This window comes from Passer montanus, unplaced genomic scaffold, assembly GCF_014805655.1.
Source record: "Passer montanus isolate IOZ18808 unplaced genomic scaffold, ASM1480565v1 scaffold39, whole genome shotgun sequence".
Taxonomy (NCBI): domain Eukaryota; kingdom Metazoa; phylum Chordata; class Aves; order Passeriformes; family Passeridae; genus Passer; species Passer montanus.
Genome location: NW_024368707.1, coordinates 7,613,339 through 7,637,116, shown reverse-complemented (window position 1 = coordinate 7,637,116; position 23,778 = coordinate 7,613,339). Strand labels below are relative to the sequence as shown.

The window sequence follows — 23,778 nt, the reverse complement described above, 5'->3', positions numbered from 1 at the left end:
GCGTGGTGGGCCTCCCAAAAGAGCGTCGCAAGTACATCATGCTGTACCTGCCTGTGCGCCAGGGAGCAGCGCTGCTGAGCTCACGGCCATTCACGAACACGGGCACTTTCAACACACGTTTTATTCACGAGCAGACACAAAGCATCCCATTCCTTCCAGGACCGCGTCTCCCTTGTCCAAGTGCCCCGTTCCCAGGGCTGACAGGACCTTGGGAGGAGGGCACCGGGAGAACTCCGCGGGCTCAGGAGGCAGCAACTCCGCCGGTGCCGGCGCCGTGCGGCGGCAGCGTCATGGGCGGCAGGAACATGGCCTTGAGCTTGCCGGACATGCTGGCGATCTCCGGGTCCTGCGACTCGTACGACTTGATCAGCCGGGCGAACTTGAGGACGCCTGCAAGGAAAGGGGGTGGGCGGGACGCCCGGCGGGCCCGGAGCATCGCGCCCGGCCCCGGGGAACAACCCACCTTCGCCGTCGCTGCTGAACCCGTAGGCCTTGATCACGTCCTGCTGGATCTGGGTGGCCACGGGCAGCAGGAACTGCAGCATCTTGCCCATGTCGTTGCAGGCGTTGTCCCGAGCCTCCTCCATGCGCTGCGCGTTCTCGGGCGCCCCGAACGCCTTGATCACCTCCGCCAGCACGGCTGCGGGACACGGGCACTCAGCCGCCCGCCGGACCCCGCATCCTCCAGCGGCGCCACACGGGCACTCGCCCGCACTCACCCTTCGCCTGCTCCGCGCTCAGCGCCGGCGGCACCGAGGGCTGCGCGGAGGCCCCGGCGCGCCTGCGCCGCCCCGCCCCGCTCTGCCATTGCACCGGCCTGTGGGAGCGGCTTCCCGCGAGCGCGGGAAACCTGCTGGACAAATTCTAAAAGAGCTGAAATCACTGCCGGGAACAGCGCCGCGGCGGGGAGCCCCTCCGGGCCGATGCACCCCGAGGTGAGGGTGAGAGCCGCTTTTCTCTCGGGCGGCCTCCTCCGTGAGTGCCCGGCCCGGTGCCGCCCACCCGGCGCTCTCCAGGCCGGTACCTGCGGCTCCGCGGCCGCCGAACCGGCCCGGCAGAGCCAGTTGGGCCGTATGCAAATTCCTCGCTTCTCATTGGTCCGCGGCGCGCACGCCCCGCCCCTCCTGCCCAGCGGCTCCCCCGCGCCTTTCCCGAGGCGGTGCCCACTTCCAGCCTCTCCCACTTTTCACTTTTCTGCCCTTCCCCTCCTGGCCCCACTGAAAAGAAATGAACACACCAGAGTCCCGTTTCTGAAAGGGTTTTTTTGTCTTTTTTTTTTCCTTTTTTAAGAGCTTCATATATATATTTATATATATAAATTATTAGAATGTGTGTCAGGGCTTGGGAGTGCGTGGGGATCATCATTTGGGTGGTTGGTTTTTTTTTTTTCTTTTCCATAGCTGGGTTTGTTGGTTGTTTTTTCCTTTAATGGTTAAGTAAATATATATATATATGGGGGACCAATCGAGAGATACAACTGTGAAATCAGAACACGCACGCAGGGGCAAGGGAGTCACAAGTTGCTACATAAAACTGCCACGTCTAATAGGATGTGCATGAGTTAAAGTACATCAATTAGGATGGGTGAGGGGAAAGGGGCAGCCACCATCTTACAGACAGTCCCAGGACGCAGTGTTACCGCTCGGCCACGCCAGCTCTCCCCGCGGGGCTCAGAGGGCTCACGGTGCTGATGGCAGCCTCCAAAACAGTCTGCTGGTGCTTTGCACCTCCCGGCCGTGCCCGTTCCCATCAGCTGGGGAAAGCACAGCCACCGTCCTGCAAACAGTCCTGCGGTGCTTTGCACCCCGATGGCTGGGAGCGGACCCTCCCGGGAAGGGACCTGGAACGCTTTGTTTGCATCTGAAGGGATGTTGGGAGAATGGGAAGCTGCTCTGGCTAATCTGAAAAAGTTCCACGTTGCTTTTCTGTATCGCTAAGCAGTATCTTACACTTAAAGGGGGGGTGGGGTGTTGAGGAGGCATCTTGAAAAAAGGCTCTTTTGTGTCTGCAGTTATTTCTTGGCTGCACCTCCTCCTTGCAGAAGCAGAAAAGGCAGGAGCATCCTGTACACGAAGTCCTGCAATGCCCTGCGCTTTTTATTTTATGCAACTGTTCCTCCAAAACAAAGGATGGAGCTCCTGCCACCCTGAATTCATGTCAGTCTTTGTCTTTCTGAGCTCTGTGCAATGCTGATTCTCTTCTCTTCAGAGCTCAGCTGAAATCATGTACCAATCGCTTCAGGTCCATTAGCGGTGTTACAGTCCCTCCCCATTTTCTCTCCTCCACTTTTCCCAGGATGCCATCCCATACTTTTTGTCATCTTCTCTTGTACTCTACTGCATGGTGGGATCAGGATGTGTCACTTTGCAGCTTCCCCTCCCCCGGATTTGGTTGATTGATTGCTCCTCTTGAGAGAAAGACATGATGATGTCACACTGACAGTAGAAGTCCATTTAAAGGGGTTTGTCACTTTCCTTCTTCAGGTGGCTAGGATAAAAAAGAGGAAAAATGCAATAGTGAAAGGGAAAAAGGCAATTTACACTGCTCCCCTGCCTTTGTTCATCTGGACCCACACAACACTGCTGGCTTAGGAGGTTTTGTAGATCCTTGAAGTAGGAGGCACTATAGAAAAGGTACAACATTCCACTTCTCTCTTTCCCAGTGTACCTCCCCATGCACTTGTGAATTCCTTATCTTGGCAAAACCATCAAACCTTAAAAATGTTTTGTATTTTGGCAGGGGTATCAGTTAGTCATAACTGCACTAACATGTGTGAAACACACAGAAGTTACCTCCCCCCTCAGAGAGGAGGAGCTGAGATCTCACAAGGGATTAGCCACTCAGCAGCCACTTGCCAAGCACGACCTTCCTGGTGGCCAGCCACAGCGTGCCCCACAGCAAAGCATCCCTGTTCCCGTGTGGGCTTGGCCACAGGCACCCGCTCCAGGGGCAATGCTTCCCTGCTCCCACTGCCTGTGCCAGCCCCACGCCAGGGCTGGGCCTGGAGGTGTTCTGGTGAGGAGAGAGCAGCTGCACGCACCTGTAGTAGTCCTCCTGCGTGGGCAGCGGCACGCCGTGCAGAGGGTGGTGGGCGTGGAGCCACTGCTGCTGCTCCAGAGCCAGGCGCTGCAGCTCAGCCGACTGCGCGTGCATGGCCTGCAGCTGGTGCGCCGCCGACATGGGCGCCGACAGGGAGCCGGGCAGGTCCCTGTAGGGTGTGGCTGCAGACAAAGGTGACACAGAGAAGGGACGAGTTAACGCTCCATCCAAGGCCCCAGAGCTCAGCCAAGAGCCTGCTGCACCCCCATTCCCATCCCTGAATTCCCGTCCCCACATGCTCATCCTGACAGCGTGGGCCTGTCCTGCGCTCTGCTTAACAGACCTCAGGTGGTCCTGTGAGAGCCCAGGACACCCCTGCCCCCTGGAACTCTGCTGATGCCCTTTGGAGGAGAACTGCAGCCCCTTACCAAAGAGCTGGTGGCGCAGCACTTCATTCTCATGTAGAGGGTGAGGCAGGAGAGGGTTGGGGATGGTTCCAGCCGGGTATGGTATCCGGGTGAGGTGTGATCCCGAGGCGAGGGGGTCGATTAGAGGGTGAACGGAGGCTGAGGCTGGGAAGAAAAGATGCCACAAGATAATTGTCCAGGGCTTTGTAGCAGGTAACACAGAGACAGGCACAAGGCCTCACAAAACAGATATGGAGAGAGGGTCAGAGTGTGTTAGGGATGGGATGATTTCACAGCTAAACAACAGAGTGTCATCTCCTTCCGAGTGTTAACTCCTTGTGCCTGCATCGAACTTCATGTGAACCTGTCTGGCAGAGCTCTATCCCTACACTCCTCAGGACGAAATAATGCTCCTTAGAAGTACACCTCCCTAAAAGTTCAGTAGGGTTCTGCAAGGACCTGCTCTGCAATCAGGTCTGCACCCCATGTCATGCCCATCTGTCACCCTGACAGCCATTCATGTGCATACTTGTGCTGGGCGCTTTCTTTTCCAGGTCCCATCCAGGACAGATTCTCTTTCTAGTGGTTTGGACTCCCAGCCAGAGTAAGGTGCCCAGCCATGGATGGTAGGGAAAATGGACATTCACTTGTACCTCATGCCATCTCTGAGCAGTTGCAGCTGCTCAGAGCCAGCGTCTGTGACTGACACCAGACCCCACTGACCGCTCACAGCACCTGAACAGGCACAGCACTTTTTCCTATTGCACTGTAGCCTGGGCTTTGTTTCCCTGAGATTTTCATTCCTAAACGTTTTACTTTGCTTTCTTGCACAATGTGGAAATGGAAGGGTCCACCATTCAATTCTGAAAAACAGCAGCCTCCAGTTCCTTATGATTAGCCCACCTCCACCCCACGATGTGCAGCCACTGAGAACCAGCATTTCATTAGTCCTAAGGACACTGCCAAAACTGTTCTAGCACGGTTCCTGCTCCCTCTGCAGACTCCAGTCTAAGGAATGCAGTTCACAGCAGCACCACCCAGGCAGTCAGTGGGACTCCAGCACTTGTACTGTGGCCCCACAGATCCAGAACAAAAGGACACAGTGCAAACAATTTTGCTGGCCACTGATCAGCAGTGTCAGTGCCTTTGGTGGGATGGGAGTGGGGAAAAGGAGAATGAGTATGATGTTGGGCTCTTCTGGTTGAAGATCTATGGCCTCAAAGTTTAATCTTGTCAGCTTTTAGGGTCCCCCAGGGCTGCAGGGAAGGAGTGCAAAGAAGGCACGGTAGGACAGTAGGACAGAAGTCAGGGCTTTGTGCAGGGCACCACCACCATGCGGCCCTTACCTGCGTGTATGGCATCCTGCTGGTGGAGATGGAGGTGGGAGTGGATGTGGGAATGCTGATGATGATGAGGTGTCACATTGAGCATCTGCAGCCGGGCCAGAGGGTCATTGCTGAGAGCGGCCACCCGCTCGGCATGCTGGCGTTCAGCCGCCAAGCGCTCGGCGTAGGACATGTCGGGACGAAGGGTCGGGCCAGCTGCCAGCGCCAGCCTCTCCCGCTCCAAGTGGCCCAGCCCTGGGTGGAAGGGAAAAGCGGGATGAAGGCCGGGGGCCGTCTGCAGACTCAGCCCGCCGTGGCGTGGGAACGGATCCATGGCAGCAGCAGGCACGGCATGGAGCTGCTCCAGCTCGGCCGGTTTGACTTCAAAGCCGGGCTTGAGACGTTCGCGCAGGTCCCGGTCCCTCAGGTCTCGTTCGCGGGCCTCCCGCTCCCGCAGCTCCCGCTCGCGCGTGGCTGGATCGCTGCTGTAGATGGCTGGCACGTTGTAGCCCAGCAGGCCCGGGTCGACGGCGCCCAGGGGCACGTAGAAAGGGTGGTTGCGGTTGCTGGGGGACATGACGTGGGGCCGGGCGTACTCGCTAAGGGTGCGCAGAGCCGGGGTGTCAGGGCCCAGGTATGGGGGAACAGTCGCTACAGCACTGCCCTGCTCGAAGGAGGGGCGGTGGGGAACCGGCCCGAGGGATGAGCACTCGACCGGACGGCCCTCCTGGGCCATCTTCTGCAAAAGAGCAGAGAGACCGGCTTCAGGGTCCCAGCGGGGAGCGGCCGAGGGGGCCCTTGAGCATCCGCCCCGGCTGCGCTGTGGCAGTGGGACTCCCAGACCTACCACACTCCTCTCCAGCTCCCGCTCCTTCTCCCGCTCCCGCTCCTTCTCCCGCTCCCGTTCCCGTTCGCGCTCCTTCTCTTCACGGGCCTTCTGCTCAGCCTCTCGACGCACTTTCTCCACCAAGTCTGCTCTTTTCTTGGCCAGCTTGGAGCCATCAAGGGGCACAAAGTACAGGTCTGTGCGGGAGCAGGAGTTGAAGCCACGGTCCAGGTGTTTGTTGAATCTGGGGATGAGAGGGGAAGCCTGTCAGTGCTGACAGGGCTGGTGAGCAGGGATGGGGACAGGGACAGCTACTGTGGGAAAGGCACTGTGGGAATGTGAAGAGCATCATGAAAAAAGGCAAAAGGGCATGGCTGCACCTCAGCCTTGGGGTGATTTCCTCCTCCCTGCCCCTTCCCATCCTTTGGAGAAACCAGTCTCCCCTCACCTGGCTGACTGGCTGGCATGGCTGGGCACATCCACCACCTTGGGGGGTGGCGAGGGGCTGCGAGCAGGTGGCACGGGGCTCTCTGGGGGCTCGTACTCCTCCGACGGCTCCTGCTTGATCTGAGCAGCGCTGAGGGGCAGCGGGGGCGGCGGCGGGGCCGGGGCAGCCATGCTCCCTGGCAAGGGTGGTGGGGCAGAGGGGGCGGGTGAGGGGGCTTTGTAGCCCCCGGCCACAGGGGACGAGGCCACCCGGTAGCCAGGAGGGGTGGCTGCACGGAAAGGGGCAGCCGAGGAAGTGGGGGGCGAGCCCGGCTTGTAGGGGGCCGGGGGCTGGAAGGTGGGGACAGGGGAGGCCGCCCGCTTCCCGTAGGGGGCCACAGCTGACGGGGGTACCGGGGGCGACACCGTCTTGTAGGGGGCTGCAGAGGGCGAGGCCATGGTGGCAATGACGGTGGAGAGGGTGGTGGCAGCAGAGGTGACTGGAGGGCCAGCCCCGTGAGCAGGGGACGGGGGTGGCGGCGGAGGGAAGGTGTAGGTGGCAGGACTCTGCCCCGGTGGGTGCGTGCACATGCTGGGGTAGCTTCCCTGGGAAGAGGCAGCAGAGGAGGACGAGGAAGAGGAAGAGGACGACGACGAGGAGGAGGAAGAGGGGGCAGCGGCCGCAGTGGCAGAGGGAGCCTGGCTGTAGGCGGCCTGGCTGTGTGGAGGGTAGAGGCGCAGCCCGTAGGAGGGATGGGAAGCGTGATGGCTGCCGGACTCCAGGCCGTGGGGATAGCCCCCGGCGGGCTGGGGAGGAGCTGCCCCTGCCGGGGAGACGCCCCCGCTGCTGCCGTGACCGTGGTGGTGCTGCTGGGGAGGCTGCTGGTGATGGGGGGACTGGCCCGGGAAAGGGGCAGCGGGGTGGGAGCCAGCATTGCCCAGGGGCCGGCTGTACGGGGGTGGCCCCTGGCTCCAGACGGGCTGCGAGGGCAGGGAAGGCTGGGTGTACTTGGGGGGCTGGCTGGAGACAGAGAGGCCGCTGGGCGGGGGGAAGGAGTGCCCGTAGGAAGCGCTGTAGCTGGGCAGGGGCTGGCCCGGCGAGGGCTGCGGGTACTGGGCAGAGGAGCTGGAGGGCGGCAGCGGCGGCGGGGCGTAGGGGTAGCGGGAGGGGGCCAGGGCCGGTGCCTTGTCCTGCCCCATGCCGTGCGGCGAGGGCAGGTGGGCGCTCAGGGCCTGCCCCGCCATCCCTGGGGAGCTGGAGGCGGCCACCGCGTTGTTGAGGGGGCGCAGGGCCGGCGGGGGAGGCAGGTTGGAGGAGACGTGGGGGAAGGAAGGGGCCGAGGCCGGGGGCGCAGCCGGGGGGTTGGCCGGGGGTGTCTTTTGAGGGGGGAGCCCTCCTCCTACCGAGGCCAGGGAGATCGGGGTGGTAGGCGGTGGATTGTGCTTGGCGCTGAGGGTCTGCTCACGAGCCCCTGGTGCTGGGAGCCCCCCCACTCCACTGGCAATTTTGGCCCCGACCTGGACCACATTGGCCGTAGGATAAAGGGGAGTGTGGGAGGAAGAGGAGGAGGAAGAGGAAGACGATGAGGAGGAGGAAGGGGGAGCAGAAGGGGCAGCAACAGCAGAGGAGGAGGAAGAGGAGGAGGAGGAGGCAGGTGTCTGTGGGGCTTGAGCCTGGAAAATTCGTGAGGCCTGGCCCTCCAGCTGGGAATGGTAACTTCCTGCGGGGGGTCCCTGGGGGTGCACCTCGCCGGGGAGCCCAAAGCTGGGCTCTGGTGGACGGGCCAGGCTGTCGGGAGGGGGAGCTACCGGCGGGCTCTCGGGGAAGAGAGGGGGGTGGTGGTAGGAGTGAGACGGCCCCTGGGACAGCACAGAAGAGGAGTCAGAGTCGTTCTCCACGCTCCCAGGGCTGTAGACGCTGGGCGAGGTGCTCCTGTTATCCTGGTCAATGTCCCGTGGGTCGCTGCTCATCTCATCATTGAAGCTGTGGCCGTCAAGGCTGTCAACATCGGATGGGGATGGAGGACAGGGCAACTCCTGAAGTAGGAAGGAGGAGGAAAGGGGCATTATGAGGCCTCCAAGACCACACGTGACACACTTCAAGCTCCCAGAGCACTTGTTTTCTGATCTTCCTCTGCCAGCCCCAGCACTAGAAAACCTCAGAGAGGGAAGGAGACATTGTCAGGCAAAGTATACATAACACCAGTCCTCCTGCCTCCGTTCCAGTGCTCTCAGGTCCTTCAGGAGCATTGTGTTCGGGAAGAAGGTAACAAGGGTTACCTTGTGCAAAGAGGCAGTGAGGGAGGGAAGGGAACCGTCACACACAAGGCTGAGAAGGAACAGACACAACACGGGTGATGGGCTCTTGGCCAGGACATGGTATCACAGGTGGCATGGAGCAGCACACACAGCAGTGGTCCCAGTACAGGCCCCAGATCCAGAATTCTCTTCTTGCCCCTGCAGAGCTCTCCCTGGTCAAGAAAACCAGCTCCCACCCAGACCCCTCTCACTGTTCCACTCCTTACTCCCAGGAGCTCCCCCTGTGCTTCCCAACCCCTGCTCCTCCCCACCACCTGCTGCCTCAGACAATGTGCACTGGTGGTTAGCAGTCATCATGGGTAAGGGTAACTAACAAGTGCCACTCTAAGCAAGGGAAGCTAAGCTGGAAAAATACCACTGTTGAACTGAACAGACTGTCCATGTGGAGAAATTACAGAAGTGGAACCAAGGTGGTTGAGTTCTAAGGACCTCTTAACATGAGCAAGCATCCCCATGTTTTGCAGGCCTTTAAGGCCAGTTTCCTGAACAGGCTAACAGGCAATGGAGAAGCACAAGAGCTGAGTCTTCCAAGCACCCAACTACCAATCCAGCCTGGTGCTGTCAGTGTTTTGGAAAAGCCCTGCCAGGCTCTCTGTGGGCATGAGCAGGTTTTGCATGACTGTCACCTGGAACCCACCATGGCTTAAGCCCCTCCATGTCACACTGTGCTGGGGATCAGAGGGGTCTGACTCCAGCCCAACCTGCAGCTGCGCACAGAGCCAGGCTCTTGCCACTCAGCTGGAAAAGGCAGGGCACATCCCCAGCTCCAACAGCACAGCAGCCCCCTTAACACAAGGCAAATGAGACAGACAGTGTCCATCTGCTCAGTCATCACTCCTGGTGGCATCTTTGTAGATGCCATTTAGGTTGGAAGAGCTGCAGTGCAAAATCCAAGGTGTCAGGGCTCCTGAGCAGCCGGAACCTCGAGCTGGACAGGCATGAGCAGCACAGACAGGGACTGGAGACTCCTTTGCTCTGGACTGGGCACATACCAGCAATCACAGCAGGGAGAGCTCACCTCAGTTTTGGTTTTTTTGGGAGCATTGGTGTCCTCCCCTTCACTCTCTGAGATCTCTTCTGTTCGGCCCTGCTTGCTGCTCTTCGGGGTGCAGGATTCCTCCAACCGGCCTTTCTGCAAGGAGACAAGGAGAACACAGAGGTGGAGGGTCATGGGGAGATCTTCCAACCTGACAGGTCTTCACAGGCTGCAGCAGGTGAGACACAGCCACCATGGCACGTGTGTCGATGACACTAGCAGACCAGCATGGACACAGCATATGGCAAAAGTGAGCACTAAAAGCATCTGGTGAGACTGGACACCAGTTCTTGGGAAAGTGCAAGATGGTGAGGATGAGAGCAAAGAGGGATTCTGCCCATTTCAGAAAGCTAACCCAGTACGGGCAACTTAGTGAATCTCTTCTGGTCTGTGTCCCTGGATCCCCAAATGGATCCCACCCAATCTGGGCAGTCCTTGGCCACCCCACCCTTGTGTTCCAGCTGGTATTACCTTTGTCGCTTGTCGGGATTTCTCAGCTTTGCCATCACTGCTGGAGGTGCTGACACCACCAGGGGAAGCTCGACCCCGTGACCTGAGCTCCTCTCGGGGCCCCGGAGTCTCTTTCTTCCGTCCACTCCGCATTGACATCTAAGAGAGGGATCCCTGTGTCAGTCCTGCTTTGCATCTCCCACCGCTCCTGCTCTGTGCCCAGCCTCCCTAAGCCCCTGAACCCCCTGCACTCCACCGTGCCCAACTCATGCCCACCACCTTTGCAGGGAGCCTCAGTCCAACCCACACCTCCAGCCCGGCTCCCGTGCCCCACCTTCCTCTCCCACCCCACGTACTGAATCCTTGTTCTGTCGTGTCTTCATTCTTTTGGGTGTGGGACCCCCATTCTCCTTGGCCCGGTTTGATGAAAACATAAATTTTTATGACACCACAACCCCCTTTGGCTGTTTCAGAGGCGATGGAGATGGACAGCTCTTCTGGAAGGGGGGATTACACCAGCCACACAATGAGATCCCGCTGAATCCTGAAAGGCAGACAAGCAGGTGAGGAGGCAGAAAGACTGAGTGAACTATAGAACATCCTTTCGTGGTTTGCTATAGAAATATGACAAAATTATTATTGTTTCCTTATTTAGAGACTCGAGTCTGTTTACCAAGAATGCAATAAACTTTCCCATCAGTGTGGGAAAAGATTTGCCCACTGCCATATCCAATTTCCAGTTTCTAGGAGTGATATGTGCATGAGGTGAGGTATACATTTTTAATGGCTTCAAACTGAAAGAGGGCAGATTTAAATTAGATATTAGGAAGAAACTCTTTTACTCTGAGGGTGATGAAGCACTGGAACAGGTTGCCTCATAGATCCCCCAACCCTGTCAGTGTTCAAGGCCAGGCTGGATGGGATTTTGAATAACCTGGTCTTGTGGAAGATGTCCCTGTCCATGGCAGGAGTATTGGGAGGAGATGATCTTTAAGGCTTCTCTTAATCCAAGCCGTTCTGTGATTATCTAATTCTATGATTCGGGGCCCAATAACGGTGCTTTGGAGGATGCAAGAAGGAATGGTTATCAGAATGTTATCTGTCCTCTGGAATAATTTTAGTATTTTCCTTTTCTTGGGAAAAAAAAAATAACAGGAAAGTGTTTAAAGATGTTCCCAATTACAATTTTTCTGACTTTGTTAGTTCATCTTCGCACTTGCTGTCAGCACAGAAAGTTACACCAGCCTTACCTGGCCATGCACTGCCATTTGCTAGCCCTGTGGCACTGGTCATTCAGCAAAGTGGCCTTTGCTGAAGGGCACTGTACAGCCCTGCCCTCTCCAGAGCACATCCACATGCACTCATGCACCACCACGTTATGCAGAAAATGCAACAAGTCTTGCTTGGGCTGTTCCATACCCAAGGTACACAAATAGGTGCAAAAAACCACATTTAGCTCTGCTTTTGCACGACACCATCACCAGCTCTCTTTACAGGGTCTCCTCCTCCTCACCACGCCGGATGTGTCTCAGTGTACCAGAGCAAGTCATACCCCGGGATGCAGAGCACATCCTTACACTTTGCAGCAGCAGAAAGATTTCTGAGATCCCTCCGGAACAATTTACAGCTTTGTGTCATGTCCAAAAGCATTTTACTGTGGATATTTAACACCCTGTTGTATCACACAGTTCCTACTCTGGAGTATGAAAGCACCATGTTTGTGTTAGCCTGGGAACTGGAGGAAATTATTCAAGGATACTGCCCCTGAAGTTAGCTTGCTTGAATCCAGCAAGCTAAAGACCTTTTAGACCACTTTAGACCACTGCTCTGCACTGCACACACATAACCAAAAAGACTTTATCCTTCCCAAGCCTGTCATCTGAGTTGCTATACTCAGCTTCTGGAATGGACAATCTGAAAGACAAGGGAATGTGTCCCATGGAAGAGGCATCAGCATAAGAAAAGCCACAACTACTGGGTTTTATTCTCTCATCTGGAAGCACAGAGGAATTTTGTGAATAAGAAGCCTATGGATTTGGGGCTCCGGAAGACCATCCTACACCTGGAAAAATCAGCTTCCAGCCAAGCAGTGCAGAAGCAATCTGGATGACTTCCATTTCCCTGAGAAGGGAGCTGAAAACAGGGATCAGAGCAAAAGCACCCGACAGGAGAACTCTCAGACCTCCTGAGCAGACCTGTGGCTGGCCTGTGTGGCCCCAGGGTCACTGCTTCCCACTGTCTTCATCTGCCTGACCATGAAATGGGAGTAATGACACTGGCCTGTCTCTCCTGGGGCTCCACATCTTCCCTGACCAATGCTTACAGAAACCCATCCGGAAGGTACTTAGGAAAATCAGGGGACTGTTTGTTTTAATTCCATTAATATTTTATTTGACCTTCATCACGAAAGCCCCAGGGGGACTCATCCAGCATTAATTCCCACACACATCAATTCATTAACTGAGACCTCTTCTTTAATAGGAAAATAGCTGATGATGGTTTATAACTGACCTAATGGAGGCACAGCCCACTCCCAGTCCCCACCCGCTGACTTGTTTTACAGGCTCATATTTCTGTCAAGCTTTGGCCCTTGGTTGCTAATTCAGCCAGTTACACTGATGCTATTCTAGATAAGCATCCAGAATCAACATTTCTTACGTGAAACAAAAGATTGTAACACCTAAGGTGATCCTAATTTAACTCAGCTTTGGCTCACGCCATGGTGGCAACCTGCACGTATTAGCTCAGCTCTGAAGGCACAGCAGCAGCAGGCTACCACTGTCACTGCTCCCTGCATTCCACAGGGATACCACCCACGCCTCCCACACCAAAGAAGCCAGAGTGATAACGCAGCACACAGGTCTCCCTTCAGCTTTCCAGCAACCCTGGAATGACAATTACCACCCTCTTCCCAGAAGTCAGTCATCAGGGAAATAACATGCAGCCAACCACAAACTGAAACTTCCCTTTTTCAAAGGATACCCACTCCGTACTTATCCCAACCACTGACTATGCAGTAACAAAAAAAGCCAGAAACAAACAGTGGTATTTCAAGAGACATAATCAACCACTGACTGAGGCAAAGTTTCTGTCACTTAGACTGAAGGCTTTAGTAAAATATGTAAGAGAATTGACGCACACATTATTTAGTATAGCAGTATAGCAACTGTTATGGCCAGATGAGAGGATCACAAATCCGTCTTCTAATTTTAACATCTGTGAAATAAAAGCTTGCAATGTGAGCCTTTACAATTAGAAAGTTACACCTAACCCTTCCCATCGCCGAAGATCCCTGCAAATATCTCTGAAGGGTTCTTAGGGCTCCATGGTTTTGGTTAGGAGGTGAGACGTGACAGGCCTGCTGTGGAAGGGTTAACCTTTCCCTGGCCCTGTGAAGCCCTTTACAGGTTCAACTGAGTTATGAGGCATTGCAAATTGCAATTTTCTGTTTGCGTTTCACACAACCCAGCTTGGCTTGGCTGATTGCCCAAACCCCTCCATATTCTCCTGTAAGCCCTGGTGAAGTCTCCTGCGAACAGCACACACTCAACAGGCATCCCCCACGTGGCATTCAAAATGGATCCTGCTCCTCCTCCTCCTCCTCCTCAGCTCCAAGTAATTCTCCCTCCCAAAGCCTGGACTGTCCTGCACCACCAGCCAGAAGCTTACAAGGTCCAGCTCCTCTTTTGTTGAAGGACACAGATGGGTTCTCTCCTTCCCAGGCTGCCATGTGGAGCAATTCTCCCAGGTAACCAAACTGGAAACAAGTCCATCTCAAATGAGAAGCACTCAGGTTTTACCTCTTTGACAGCAGGCTGAATGTTTGTCCTTGGCTCAGGAGAGCATTTACACATTAGGCTGTGGCTTTGAGGAAATAAGCTTTCCTGGATGGCGACAGAAGCAGAGGAAATGGGAACCAAGTTTCTGGGGTGGTGTTTGAGGGCTTGGCCAGAAGTGTAAATGATGAACCAAAGCACTGCACACGCCGGGGCTGCAGGCAGGGCTACACCCAGCACGAGTCCAGCAGCCAGGAGCCCGTTTCCACTGAGACCAGGAAGACAGGGAGATGCTGCCAGAGCCACCGAGGGTTTGGACAGTTCACCAGGTGCTCAATGGCAGAGCAAGCCCCAGGATGGGCAGCCCAAGTCCAGGGCTCCAGCGTGCTGGAGAAGATCAGATGGTCCAGCTAGCCCTTTCTGGGGCCAGTGCCAGCAGAAGGGAGGGATGAAGGCTCCCAGCATCAGTGTCATTTAAGAAAAGGAGCTAACATTATCCCACTTTTTGTTTATTTGTTATAGACAAAGCCAGCTTCTGCTAGATGCTAGTTCATGCAAATAGATGCTAGTCCGTGGAAGTCTGGAGTAAGGAATCAGTGGAATGACTGCTTTAGCCTAAGTACAGATGTTCTGAAGTGCAAACCTCTTGTCTTCTTCATTTGGGAACTGTTTAAATACACAGTGACTACTCTTTAAGTAATTTTATGAAATGTAGGAATCACATCCAAAATCCTACATGAAATCCAAGGTATTTGGCATGCAAAGGCAGGGATTCAGAAGTCAGATGTGAGAATTAATCTGAGTCTGCTTCTCTGCAATTCAATAGCTCTCTGTTCCCATCCTTTTTTTACTCTTCCCACTTCTACAAAGAGATGGACTACCACTGGAGGGAGGAACTGGGGTGGCAAAATGAACACAGCTGCTTTTTAACACATTGCAGATGCTGAAAAGTGTCCTGAACATAAGCTGGAATGTTAACTGATGGATCCTTCTTGATGGGTAAAGATCACTAAGAAGAAGAGCAGTATGTGTATATATATATGACTGCCCATGAGGGTCCCAAATATTTTTAACTCCTGTCTTAATCTCCCTCATTTTGTAAAATGAAGGGGAAATTTCCAGAAATGTAATTGGCTTTAACGATTGTGTAGGCTCTTGAAAATATTAAGCTTTGTCCCAAACACTGCAATCAGACAACCTGAAGTACAGCATTTCCCAATGGCTAATTACCTGATTTCATGCTTGAACCCTGGCATTTCACTACAGGGCATGATAGAGAAAGAGAGGGAAGGAAGGGGAAGGACACCATGTCCAGTGTTGGACAGCAATGAGAAAACAGGTCAGGGTTCAGGCTGCACGTCCCCGTCCTTTGATACATACCTGGAGTGTGACATTACTGTAAAAGGGAAAACAACTCTGTGAGCAGAGGGATTAGGATGCCATAATGGTTGAATACCAAGATGGCAAACATTTATGTGGCTAATATTATCCTGAATATTGCCATGACTATATTCAGTAAATCTTGTTAAGAACAAATACACGAAGGTATACAAATGAAAGGTAGATTTCAAACAAAGGTATTTTTCTGTCTCCTACAAAGTAACTACAACATTTGGTTAATATATTGTTAAAATAAATTTTAACAATAGATGTAAACTTATTATTATTTACTAAATATTATTTAATATTAATTTATTATGCTTTCAGAAACCCCACTGTGCACCAGAGGGTGAATCTCACACACTTTTAATACACAAGCTGAATGGACTCTCGATTAAGATCTATCAAAGTATATAAGAACTGATTCACAATCCCATCATAAGAAGCCAGGTTTGAGACCACCTGAGGAAACTGAACATGAACAAGTCCCAATGAAATGCATCCCAGGATCTTGAGGGAGTCAGCTGACATAGTGGCCAAGCCAGTCTCCATGATATTTGATAAGCGGATGGATGGCTCCATCCGAAGAGTTACAGCCCACAGTTCAATGTCAAACTGGAAACACTGAAGCAGTGGTGTCCCCCAAGGATCTGGGACCAATACTATTTAGTATCTTCATCAATGGCACAGATGGTGGGATTGAGTGAACTCTCTGCAAGCTTGCAGATGACACCAAGCCAAGTGGTTGGTAGGCTAAAGGGAAGAGATGCCATCCAGAGGGACCTTGAGAGTATTGAGGAGTGGAACCATGTGACACTCATAAAATTCAACAAGGTGAAGTGCAGGTCCTGCACATGGGTCAAGGCAATCACCAGGATCAGTATAGGCTGGGGAATGAAGAGTCTGGGAGCAGCCCTGTGGCAAAAATCTTGGGATACACACGGACAAAAAACTGGGCATGAGCTAACAATGCGCACTTGCAGCCCAAAGGTCAAACATGTCCTGAGCTGCATCAAAACCAGCACTGGCAGCAGGGTGAGGGAGGGAATTCTGTCCCTTTGCTCTGCTCTGGCCAGCCCCCACCTGGAGTGCTGCATCCAGCTCTGGGGTCCCCAGCAGAGGAAGGACAGGGAGCTGTTATAATTCCCTGAAAGGAGGGTGCAGCCAGGGGTGGGAGTTGGCCTCTTCTCCCAGGAAACAAGTAATGGGACGAGAGGAAATGACCTCAAGCTGTGCCAGGGGAGGTTCAGGGTGGACATCAGGAAGAATTTCTTCACTGAAAGGGTGGTTGAGCCTTGGAAGGGGCTGCTCAGGGCAACAGTGGAATCACCTTTCAGGAAGTGTTCGAGAAATGACTGGACATGGCACTCAGCACTAGGGCTTAGGCACAAGGTGATATTTGGTCAACAGTTGGACTTGATGACCTTGGAAGTCTTTTCCAACCTTAATGATTCTGTGATTCTGAGATTCTAAGCTGTAAAGGTGGCTTATACGAAAGGTAGAGTGACAATTTTTACCAGGGCCTGCAGTGACAGGACAAGGGGCAATGGTTTTAAACTGAAAGAGGGCAGGTTTAAATTGAATATAAGGAAGAAATTATTTTCCATGAGAGTAGTGAGACACAGGAACAGGTTTCCTAGAGAAGCTGTGGATGCCCCAACCCTGGAAGTGCTTAAGACCAAGGTGCAAGGAACAACATGGTCTAGTGGAAGGTATCCTTGCCCATGGCAGGGGGGATGGAACTGGATGATGTTTAAGGCCCCTTTCAATCCACACCAGTCCATCATTGTATAAAATAACCTAAAATTATTCTAAAATAACACCTCCCATGCAAAAAAGAGACTCATCTTGAGGCAACAGCTTCAATCCTTCTTATATGTACTTGTTGACAAATTCAGTTGTCAGGCTACCTATGTGCTCCTTCTCTGCAGTAAAATAATAAATAAAAATTAAAATGCTCATGCTTCAGGAAAGGGTGCCAAATAAGAATACTAAAAATAACTGTGCAGAGCACTAGCAGTCTTAGGAGATAAAGCTAGTTTACATTTTATTATGCCTATATTAATGTTTTGTTTTCTTAATTTTGCACAACCATGAGGAACAAGAGTGTTGTTTTGAGTATGAAAACTCTAATTCTGGAACCTCCATTCAAATAAAAATGTATCTGTTAAAAAAAATATGATTAACAGAGCGAAGTAACAGAGCTAAAGCAAGGTAATAAATAATAAAAATATTCATGCATTTAACAATAGTTTAATTTACAGCATAGAAGAAGATATTAATTTTTGCAAAAGCAACTGAAAATAATGTTTGATTCACTAAATGAAGGTTAGATGTACTAAAGAAGGTTATGTTAATCGTAAAACAATTCCTGAGGGCACAGTAAAATGACTGTTAAGTATGTAACAGATTTACTTAAAAATCCCAGAAGAATAATTCTGTCTCCCCAGAGGAGGGCTTCCAGATCTCTCGCTGGAAGATACAGGCTGGCAGAGCCCAGTGGTGGATCAGGAAAAAAAGCCACACTGGGCTCTACCTTCTGCAAGTGGGATGGAGCCTACAGATGCATGATCCAGAGGAAGGACACATCACATTCCCCACACTCAATTTTATGAAGTGCAGCATCTTCTATATTTGGAACACCGGAGCACACCTTACCTGTGGAGCTGTTAGGGGCCAAGGGTCTACTGTAATGCCTCACAGCCCTCTTTTGACACACAGATGTCCCTTTGCTAAGAATGCAAAGCAAATTACTCAAGAGACATCACAGGACGGCTGCCCAGAGACTCCAAGGAGGATGCTAGAGCTGGAAGGGACATCTGGACTCTGAGCTGACCAGAGCAACTCACAAGTGATACCCTTTGGATATAAGAGGCAGATCCATGAAAATGGCACCTTGGCATCCAGCAGCCATCGAGAAAGTAAACTGCATGCTAGAATTTCTTGAGGAGAACATTATTGTGCCCCCACACAAACCTATGACTTTCCTACATCTTGAAATGTGTGTGCAATTCTGCTTCTTCCGTAGGAACTAGAAGAGGCAATGAAGAGGCACGACTGAGTAGGTTAGACATCTCTGTCCAGAGAAAAGGTTATTGAAGTGAGGATGTGACTGGGGACCATAAAGCCATATATAAAAATTAGAGGTCAGGTAGGAAATAATTGTTTTACTGTCTTTTCCAGTACAAATTTGATGACCATCAAACAACACCATAAAGAAACCCGTTCAAAAACAACTAAAAAGAAAGAGTAGTTCCTGAAACAGGTGGCTGCAGAATTTCCAATTAAAGGACACTATGGGTGCTAGAAGGTTCTATGTGTTTGATGGGAGACTGGAGAGTTTAATTCAAGAGAATCACTGGCACTTTCTGGATAGCTAGAAACCATATCTGGCTATGGAGGTCCTCCACTGAAAACAGCTGGAAGCTGTAGGACTATTAGAGGAAAATGGCACAGGATTGGATTGGATTGGATTAGATAAGATTAGAAAATTATATTATTCGATTAAGGGTTGGACTCAATGATCCTGGAGGTCTCTTCCAACCTAAATGATTCTACGACTTTGCAGCCACTGACCCAAAGGACACCCTTCAGATTTTCGGTTTCCAGGGATTCATGACTGACAGCAAAGAACACAAGAGCCATGTGTGGCAAGGGCGAGCATGGGAAGAGGATGAAGATGGACAGACACATCCAGAACGAAAGAAGTGAACTAGGGCCAGGGAAACGGGCAGAGGAACAATAGTACAGCAGATATGAGTCACTGGTAAACTTCGAGTCACTCCTAGGCTTGGGATCCCACAGCTCCTCCTTGGTCTACTGGCCAAGGACGGGCCAGGTGGGATGATCCTGCCCTCAGCCTTCATCTCTCAGCCCAGAAGTCTGAAAAACTTCTAAGAAGGTTTTTCTTGAATGAGTGAAATCCACCAGTGCACAGAGAAAGGAATATCCTTCAGGAGCGGGAAAAGAGAAGTTATTTTCACCTGACTATACAGAGGATTGGTAAGGCAATTATGGGAGTAGTGCACACATTTTTACCTGTGTACTCCAAAAAGGATGCTGAAAAATTAAGAAATGTGATTAACTCCTCCCCCTTATGACCTTAAGCTGAATAAATACAGCTTACCTGAGAAAATGTTAAAAGAAGACTTGAAGATGGCCTATGAGCACTACAAAGGAAGAAGATTTCTGACAGCTCTTTAACCTACACAACAAAGACCCCCAAATCCAATGGATCTAGCCAGACAAATCCAACACAGAATTAGTGCAAAATTTGAAAAGCAGGAGAAATCTATCACTTGAAAATTTTGCATAGGAATCTAGTGTATCACTGAAATTGTTTAAGGGTTTTATTTTATTGTAAAATTTTGCTCTTAATATTTTCTGCACAGACCAGCCAGTTGATGAGAATAGGTTTTTCAATGCTAAACTCATTAGTAGTCATAGAATTTGGCCAAAAGGTGATGGGGTCTAGCTAGCTCTGGGTGAAAATGGACTTTGAAAGCAATGGTCTAGCAAAGTATGAGGAAAGCCTGATGGATAACCATGACTGGATAAACCATTCTTCATGGAGGGTGGGCCCTCTTTATGTGTCTGGCAAACTCTGAATAATTCTGAAGTAAATCACTTCATCTGTTGCACTGCCTAAAAGAAAAAAACAGCAGTACATCCAAAATACTGTGCTATAGATACACTTTATATCCAATACACTCTGCTATATATATCAATATTAAATCTAATAACTATATAACATTATATTTTATACGAGATATATTATACAAACTACCATATATATTGTGATTTACACACACACATAAATATATATATATACACATATAGTAAATCCAATTCACTGTCCAAACAGAAGAAGGTTGCTCAAATGCAACCTTCACTTAAGTGATCTATAGTGCTGAGAGACCTTGTGGAAGAAACAGGCTATCACCAAGAGCATTGTACAGCAGGGAAGTACAAGACTAAAATTTTCCAGCTAAACTCTCTGTAATGAAGAATATCACCAGGGCAAGAGACATGAAGTAAGATTGAGAGCAACCAGCTCCTCTTCTTCAGCAAAGCCCAGACAGACCATCATTGGCTGAAATTGCCTGGAGAAGATATTGCAGTTAGCCTTTGGTTTGTAGGTGAAAATACTGCCACAACGATCAATCAAACATTGATATTTTTACAGGAGGAGACAACAACAAATCAGTGTTTGCTGCCACAACACACAGAGAAAACAGACGGTCGGAAACTTCTGCAGGAGGATTATACAGGAGGAGACAACAACAAATCAGTGTTTGCTGCCACAACACAGAGAAAACAGACGGTCAGAAACTTCTGCAGGAGTATTACCAGAGCTGGAAGGTAGGCACTGCTTCTGAAGGGATCACTTCCTCACAAAGTTGACTTCTGCTAAACTGAAAACATGGCCAGATCCTTATCCCCAAACATCTCAAGCCCAACCAGACTGGTAGGGAGGTGAAGCTCAAGACACTCGAACTGGAAACATCCCCTTCTGTTTCACCATTCTCCCTGCACACCTCACTGACAACAGGGGCTGTGGGCCCACAACTGCCCAACAGGACTGGAAGGACAGAAAGATTCTCCAGTGCTCATCTAAAGGTGACAAAGAGCAGTGGGACATGCACCTGGCCAGCCTGGCAACACACGCCTTGGGCACTGCTGAGCCTCAGTGGGTCTGGGGAGGCACTGAGAGGGAGCATCTCGTGCTCGTGTTAAACCACCCGCTGTGACCAGACTCCAGCAGGGATCTCAGGAATTAGTGATCTACCTAGGTGATCTATCATTAGTGACCTACCCTAGGTGTACTCACTTGCTTAAGAGCATGAGTTTTCCAGAGATGCCTTCTCTTTTGAACAGTCAGAACTTGTTCCATTCTCCCTGCACACCTCACTGACAACAGGGGCTGTGGGCCCACAACTGCCCAACAGGACTGGAAGGACAGAAAGATTCTCCAGTGCTCATCTAAAGGTGACAAAGAGCAGTGGGACATGCACCTGGCCAGCCTGGCAACACACGCCTTGGGCACTGCTGAGCCTCAGTGGGTCTGGGGAGGCACTGAGAGGGAGCATCTCGTGCTCGTGTTAAACCACCCGCTGTGACCAGACTCCAGCAGGGATCTCAGGAATTAGTGATCTACCTAGGTGATCTATCATTAGTGACCTACCCTAGGTGTACTCACTTGCTTAAGAGCATGAGTTTTCCAGAGATGAACAGTCAGAACTTGTGCTGCCTTCTCCTTCAGCCTTTAAGAAGTTTGTAAAGCACAGCTATTTTGTACTTCACTAGATATAGTCTTCAAGAAGTACAGATGGAAGAGATAAAGTGATTAACTTTTAGAAATATATGTCATACTTCCAAAGCATCTCCTAATGGAGGAAGAACGAGACCAGAAAATCCAATGAAGGCAAGAAAATAGTTTATTTGTCCAAAAGAGATTGGGAGAAAGGGAAGATAAAGTTGGACAGAGGAGAAAACCAGGTTCTCAGAAGAAAAGGCATTACACTAGAAGGAATAATATAAGATGGACAAACATTCAGGTAGGTATTTAAGGAGGGGCACAGCTGAACATACGCACAGACCAATTCCAGAAATTGCATTTGCAAACATATTATACCCCAGACCTGGTAAGTAAATAAACCTTCCCTACACAGCTCTGTATTCCACATGGACTGCTCCTCTCAACTCCACCTCCATCCCCAAGAAAAACACTGATGAACATGAGAGAGCTCCAGGACAAACTGGGAAGGTGTACATGGAGTGACGGGCTGAGCTTTGGGAAGAGAAAAACCTGCCTGATGCATTTCACCCACAAATAAAATCGGGGTGGAATATTTCAGTTGGAAGGGACCTACAACGATCACCTAGTCCAAATGGACTAAATGCTCCTCCTCCTCTTGAAGAACAATACAGATCAGGCTGCTTTTCGCACACCATGCTATAGAATCATAGTTCCTTGCATGACCATTACCATTTTGGAATACAAGTACACCCACAAGAAACGTCACCGTAATTCCTTGTTCGGGCAAACCTAAAGGTGAGAATGCAAGAACCTTTCAGAGGAATCCAAGGGGTACAAAACCCAGGGGAGGAGGCAAATGCATATGAAGAGAGGTAAAGGCAGGTCACTGCAGCAGGTTAAACCTGTTCATCTTGTTCATTAAGATTCACTGCACATTTAATTTTCAAATGTTTGGAGGTTTCTAATAATTTCCAGCAAGAACCATGGTACCACAAGTTCACTTTTTGGCCATGCTTGAAAAGCTCCATCATGAATCATAACTGGAAAAGTCTGGTTTGAAAGATCAGGTCATTCCTAAGAAGTTGGGGAAATACACAAATGATTGGTTGTGCCATCACTAATGACAGACACAAAGTAACATTAATAACTTGGCCAAGAAGCAGGACAAAAGAGAACGAGAATAATTCCAAATGAACAAATTGATCATTCACATTTACAAGTGCCCCATCCATGGGTAATGACCGAGGAGCCCCAGCCCCTTGGGAATGTGTGTGCAGCACAGCAGCGATTCACAACACCCTCGGGCTTAGAAGAAAAGAGAGTCCAGCTCTCAACTCAGCTGTGGGATTCTCCAGTGGGAGGTCAAGGCTGAACTCGGCAGCTTTAGGCAGCACACACCTGAAGGGTGTGTAACCATGCTCCAGCACCCGGGTGGACACAAAATGAATGGCATTTCCAACTCCTCCTTCGCTCCTCTGCTACACACCTTAGGATAATGGCCCACTACTTTCTCTTCACTTTTTCAAGGCTGGAAAGCATAGGGGCTCCTATGCAATCCACCCAGTACAACCAGAAATAAAGACAACAGATTTGGGTGCTGAGCTCGGTAAGGACATGCTGCTTCTCAAGGCACAGCCCAGCAAAAAATAGACCCTGCAGACAAAAGCCCTACAAATTCTTACAGTAGCCATCCTGGCAAATGAGGGATCGGCTGCGGAACTCAAGGCAGCCACGGCACCGAGGCAAACGCAGGGAAAGGCACTGCCCATCTGGAAAGCAACTTCGGGAACGTACAATAGCTATCAAGGCACAACTCCACGGCCAGCAAAGGCGGCGTGCAAAGTAATGCCACGGTGACCAAATGGCTGCCACTTCAACAGCACAGCGGCCACTCGGCAAAATACAGCCGGCAATTCGCTGGGCAACAGCAGCCGAGCCGGCCAGAGGCCAGCGCAAGCCAGCAGGACAGAACAGCCACCGGCCCCGTGGCACAGCCAAAAGGGCAAGGCGGGGAACCCAGATGCCACCTCTTCAGGAGCCCTGAATAACAAACGGACAACCAGCCGGACACGCCGAGGGATCTCGGCCGCTTCCAGAGGAGCGCAGCCGCCACCCCGATGCCACCCAGCCGTGCGGGGTCTCGCCAGCGCCCCGGTCCCCAGCGGCACCCTGGCGTGCCAGGGACGGCGGCAAGGGGCGAATCCCACCCGTGCCCGCCGCAGCCACGGCGGGGGGAGCCGACACTCTTCCCGGCCCCCCGTTATTCCCAGCTCCTCCTGCCCGCTCCCCGGCCGCACCTGGGGAAGCGGGGACAATACGAGCCCCCACCCCGAGGGCAGGCAGGGCGGGAGCCGGTCCCCTCCGGCGCTGTGCCGCCCTCCGCCCCGCACGGCCGCGAACTCGCAACTCCCGCCCGCCCGCGCCCCCCGCGCCCCTGCCCCCGCCGAACTTCCCGCCGCAGGGAAGGGGGGCTCCGCGGGCGCTGACGTCACGCCGGGCGCGCGGCGGGGGGCGTCCCCGCCCCGGGACCCCCGC

General features: G+C 51.8%; 2 protein-coding genes and 1 non-coding gene across 5 annotated transcripts in view; all 3 read right to left on the bottom strand.

Annotated features, from left to right (window-relative positions):
* Nucleotides 1–103: 103 nt before the first annotated feature.
* Nucleotides 104–785, bottom strand: CUNH12orf57 (chromosome unknown C12orf57 homolog). The gene is made up of 3 exons (XM_039718034.1): nucleotides 720–785; nucleotides 464–640; nucleotides 104–390 (listed from the first exon to the last, which is right to left on the bottom strand). The coding sequence occupies exons 2-3, from the start codon at nucleotides 585–587 to the stop codon at nucleotides 242–244; spliced, it is 273 nt and encodes a 90-aa protein (XP_039573968.1). The 5' UTR covers nucleotides 588–640; nucleotides 720–785; the 3' UTR covers nucleotides 104–241.
* A 39-nt stretch (nucleotides 786–824) lies between these two features.
* On the bottom strand, nucleotides 825–885 carry LOC120506523. The gene has a single exon (XR_005628528.1). It is a non-coding gene; the product is annotated as a U7 small nuclear RNA (small nuclear RNA).
* A 357-nt stretch (nucleotides 886–1,242) lies between these two features.
* The window catches only part of ATN1 (atrophin 1), a 23,644-nt gene continuing 1,108 nt past the window's right edge, over nucleotides 1,243–23,778 (bottom strand). For 2 of the 3 annotated variants that reach the window (XM_039718041.1, XM_039718039.1), the window contains exons 2-10: nucleotides 10,185–10,372; nucleotides 9,850–9,987; nucleotides 9,361–9,474; nucleotides 6,046–8,060; nucleotides 5,619–5,841; nucleotides 4,793–5,510; nucleotides 3,468–3,611; nucleotides 3,041–3,221; nucleotides 1,243–2,487 (exon numbers count right to left, since the gene is read on the bottom strand). In XM_039718041.1, coding sequence (XP_039573975.1) covers nucleotides 2,454–2,487; nucleotides 3,041–3,221; nucleotides 3,468–3,611; nucleotides 4,793–5,510; nucleotides 5,619–5,841; nucleotides 6,046–8,060; nucleotides 9,361–9,474; nucleotides 9,850–9,987; nucleotides 10,185–10,262 — 3,645 coding nt within the window. In that variant the 5' untranslated portion in view covers nucleotides 10,263–10,372 and the 3' untranslated portion in view covers nucleotides 1,243–2,453. Of the gene's footprint in view, nucleotides 2,488–3,040; nucleotides 3,222–3,467; nucleotides 3,612–4,792; nucleotides 5,511–5,618; nucleotides 5,842–6,045; nucleotides 8,061–9,360; nucleotides 9,475–9,849; nucleotides 9,988–10,184; nucleotides 10,373–10,762; nucleotides 11,283–23,778 lie in introns of those variants that run through there. The other variant, XM_039718040.1, reaches the window with a different exon arrangement.

Bases quoted from the DNA above. Each gene is read 5' to 3' on its own strand.
- CUNH12orf57 (XM_039718034.1), bottom strand. From the start codon at position 587: ATGGAGGAGGCTCGGGACAACGCCTGCAACGACATGGGCAAGATGCTG. The intron at 391-463 runs GTGGGTTGTTCC...CTTTCCTTGCAG, and splicing joins GTTCAGCAGCGACGGCGAAG to GCGTCCTCAAGTTCGCCCGG.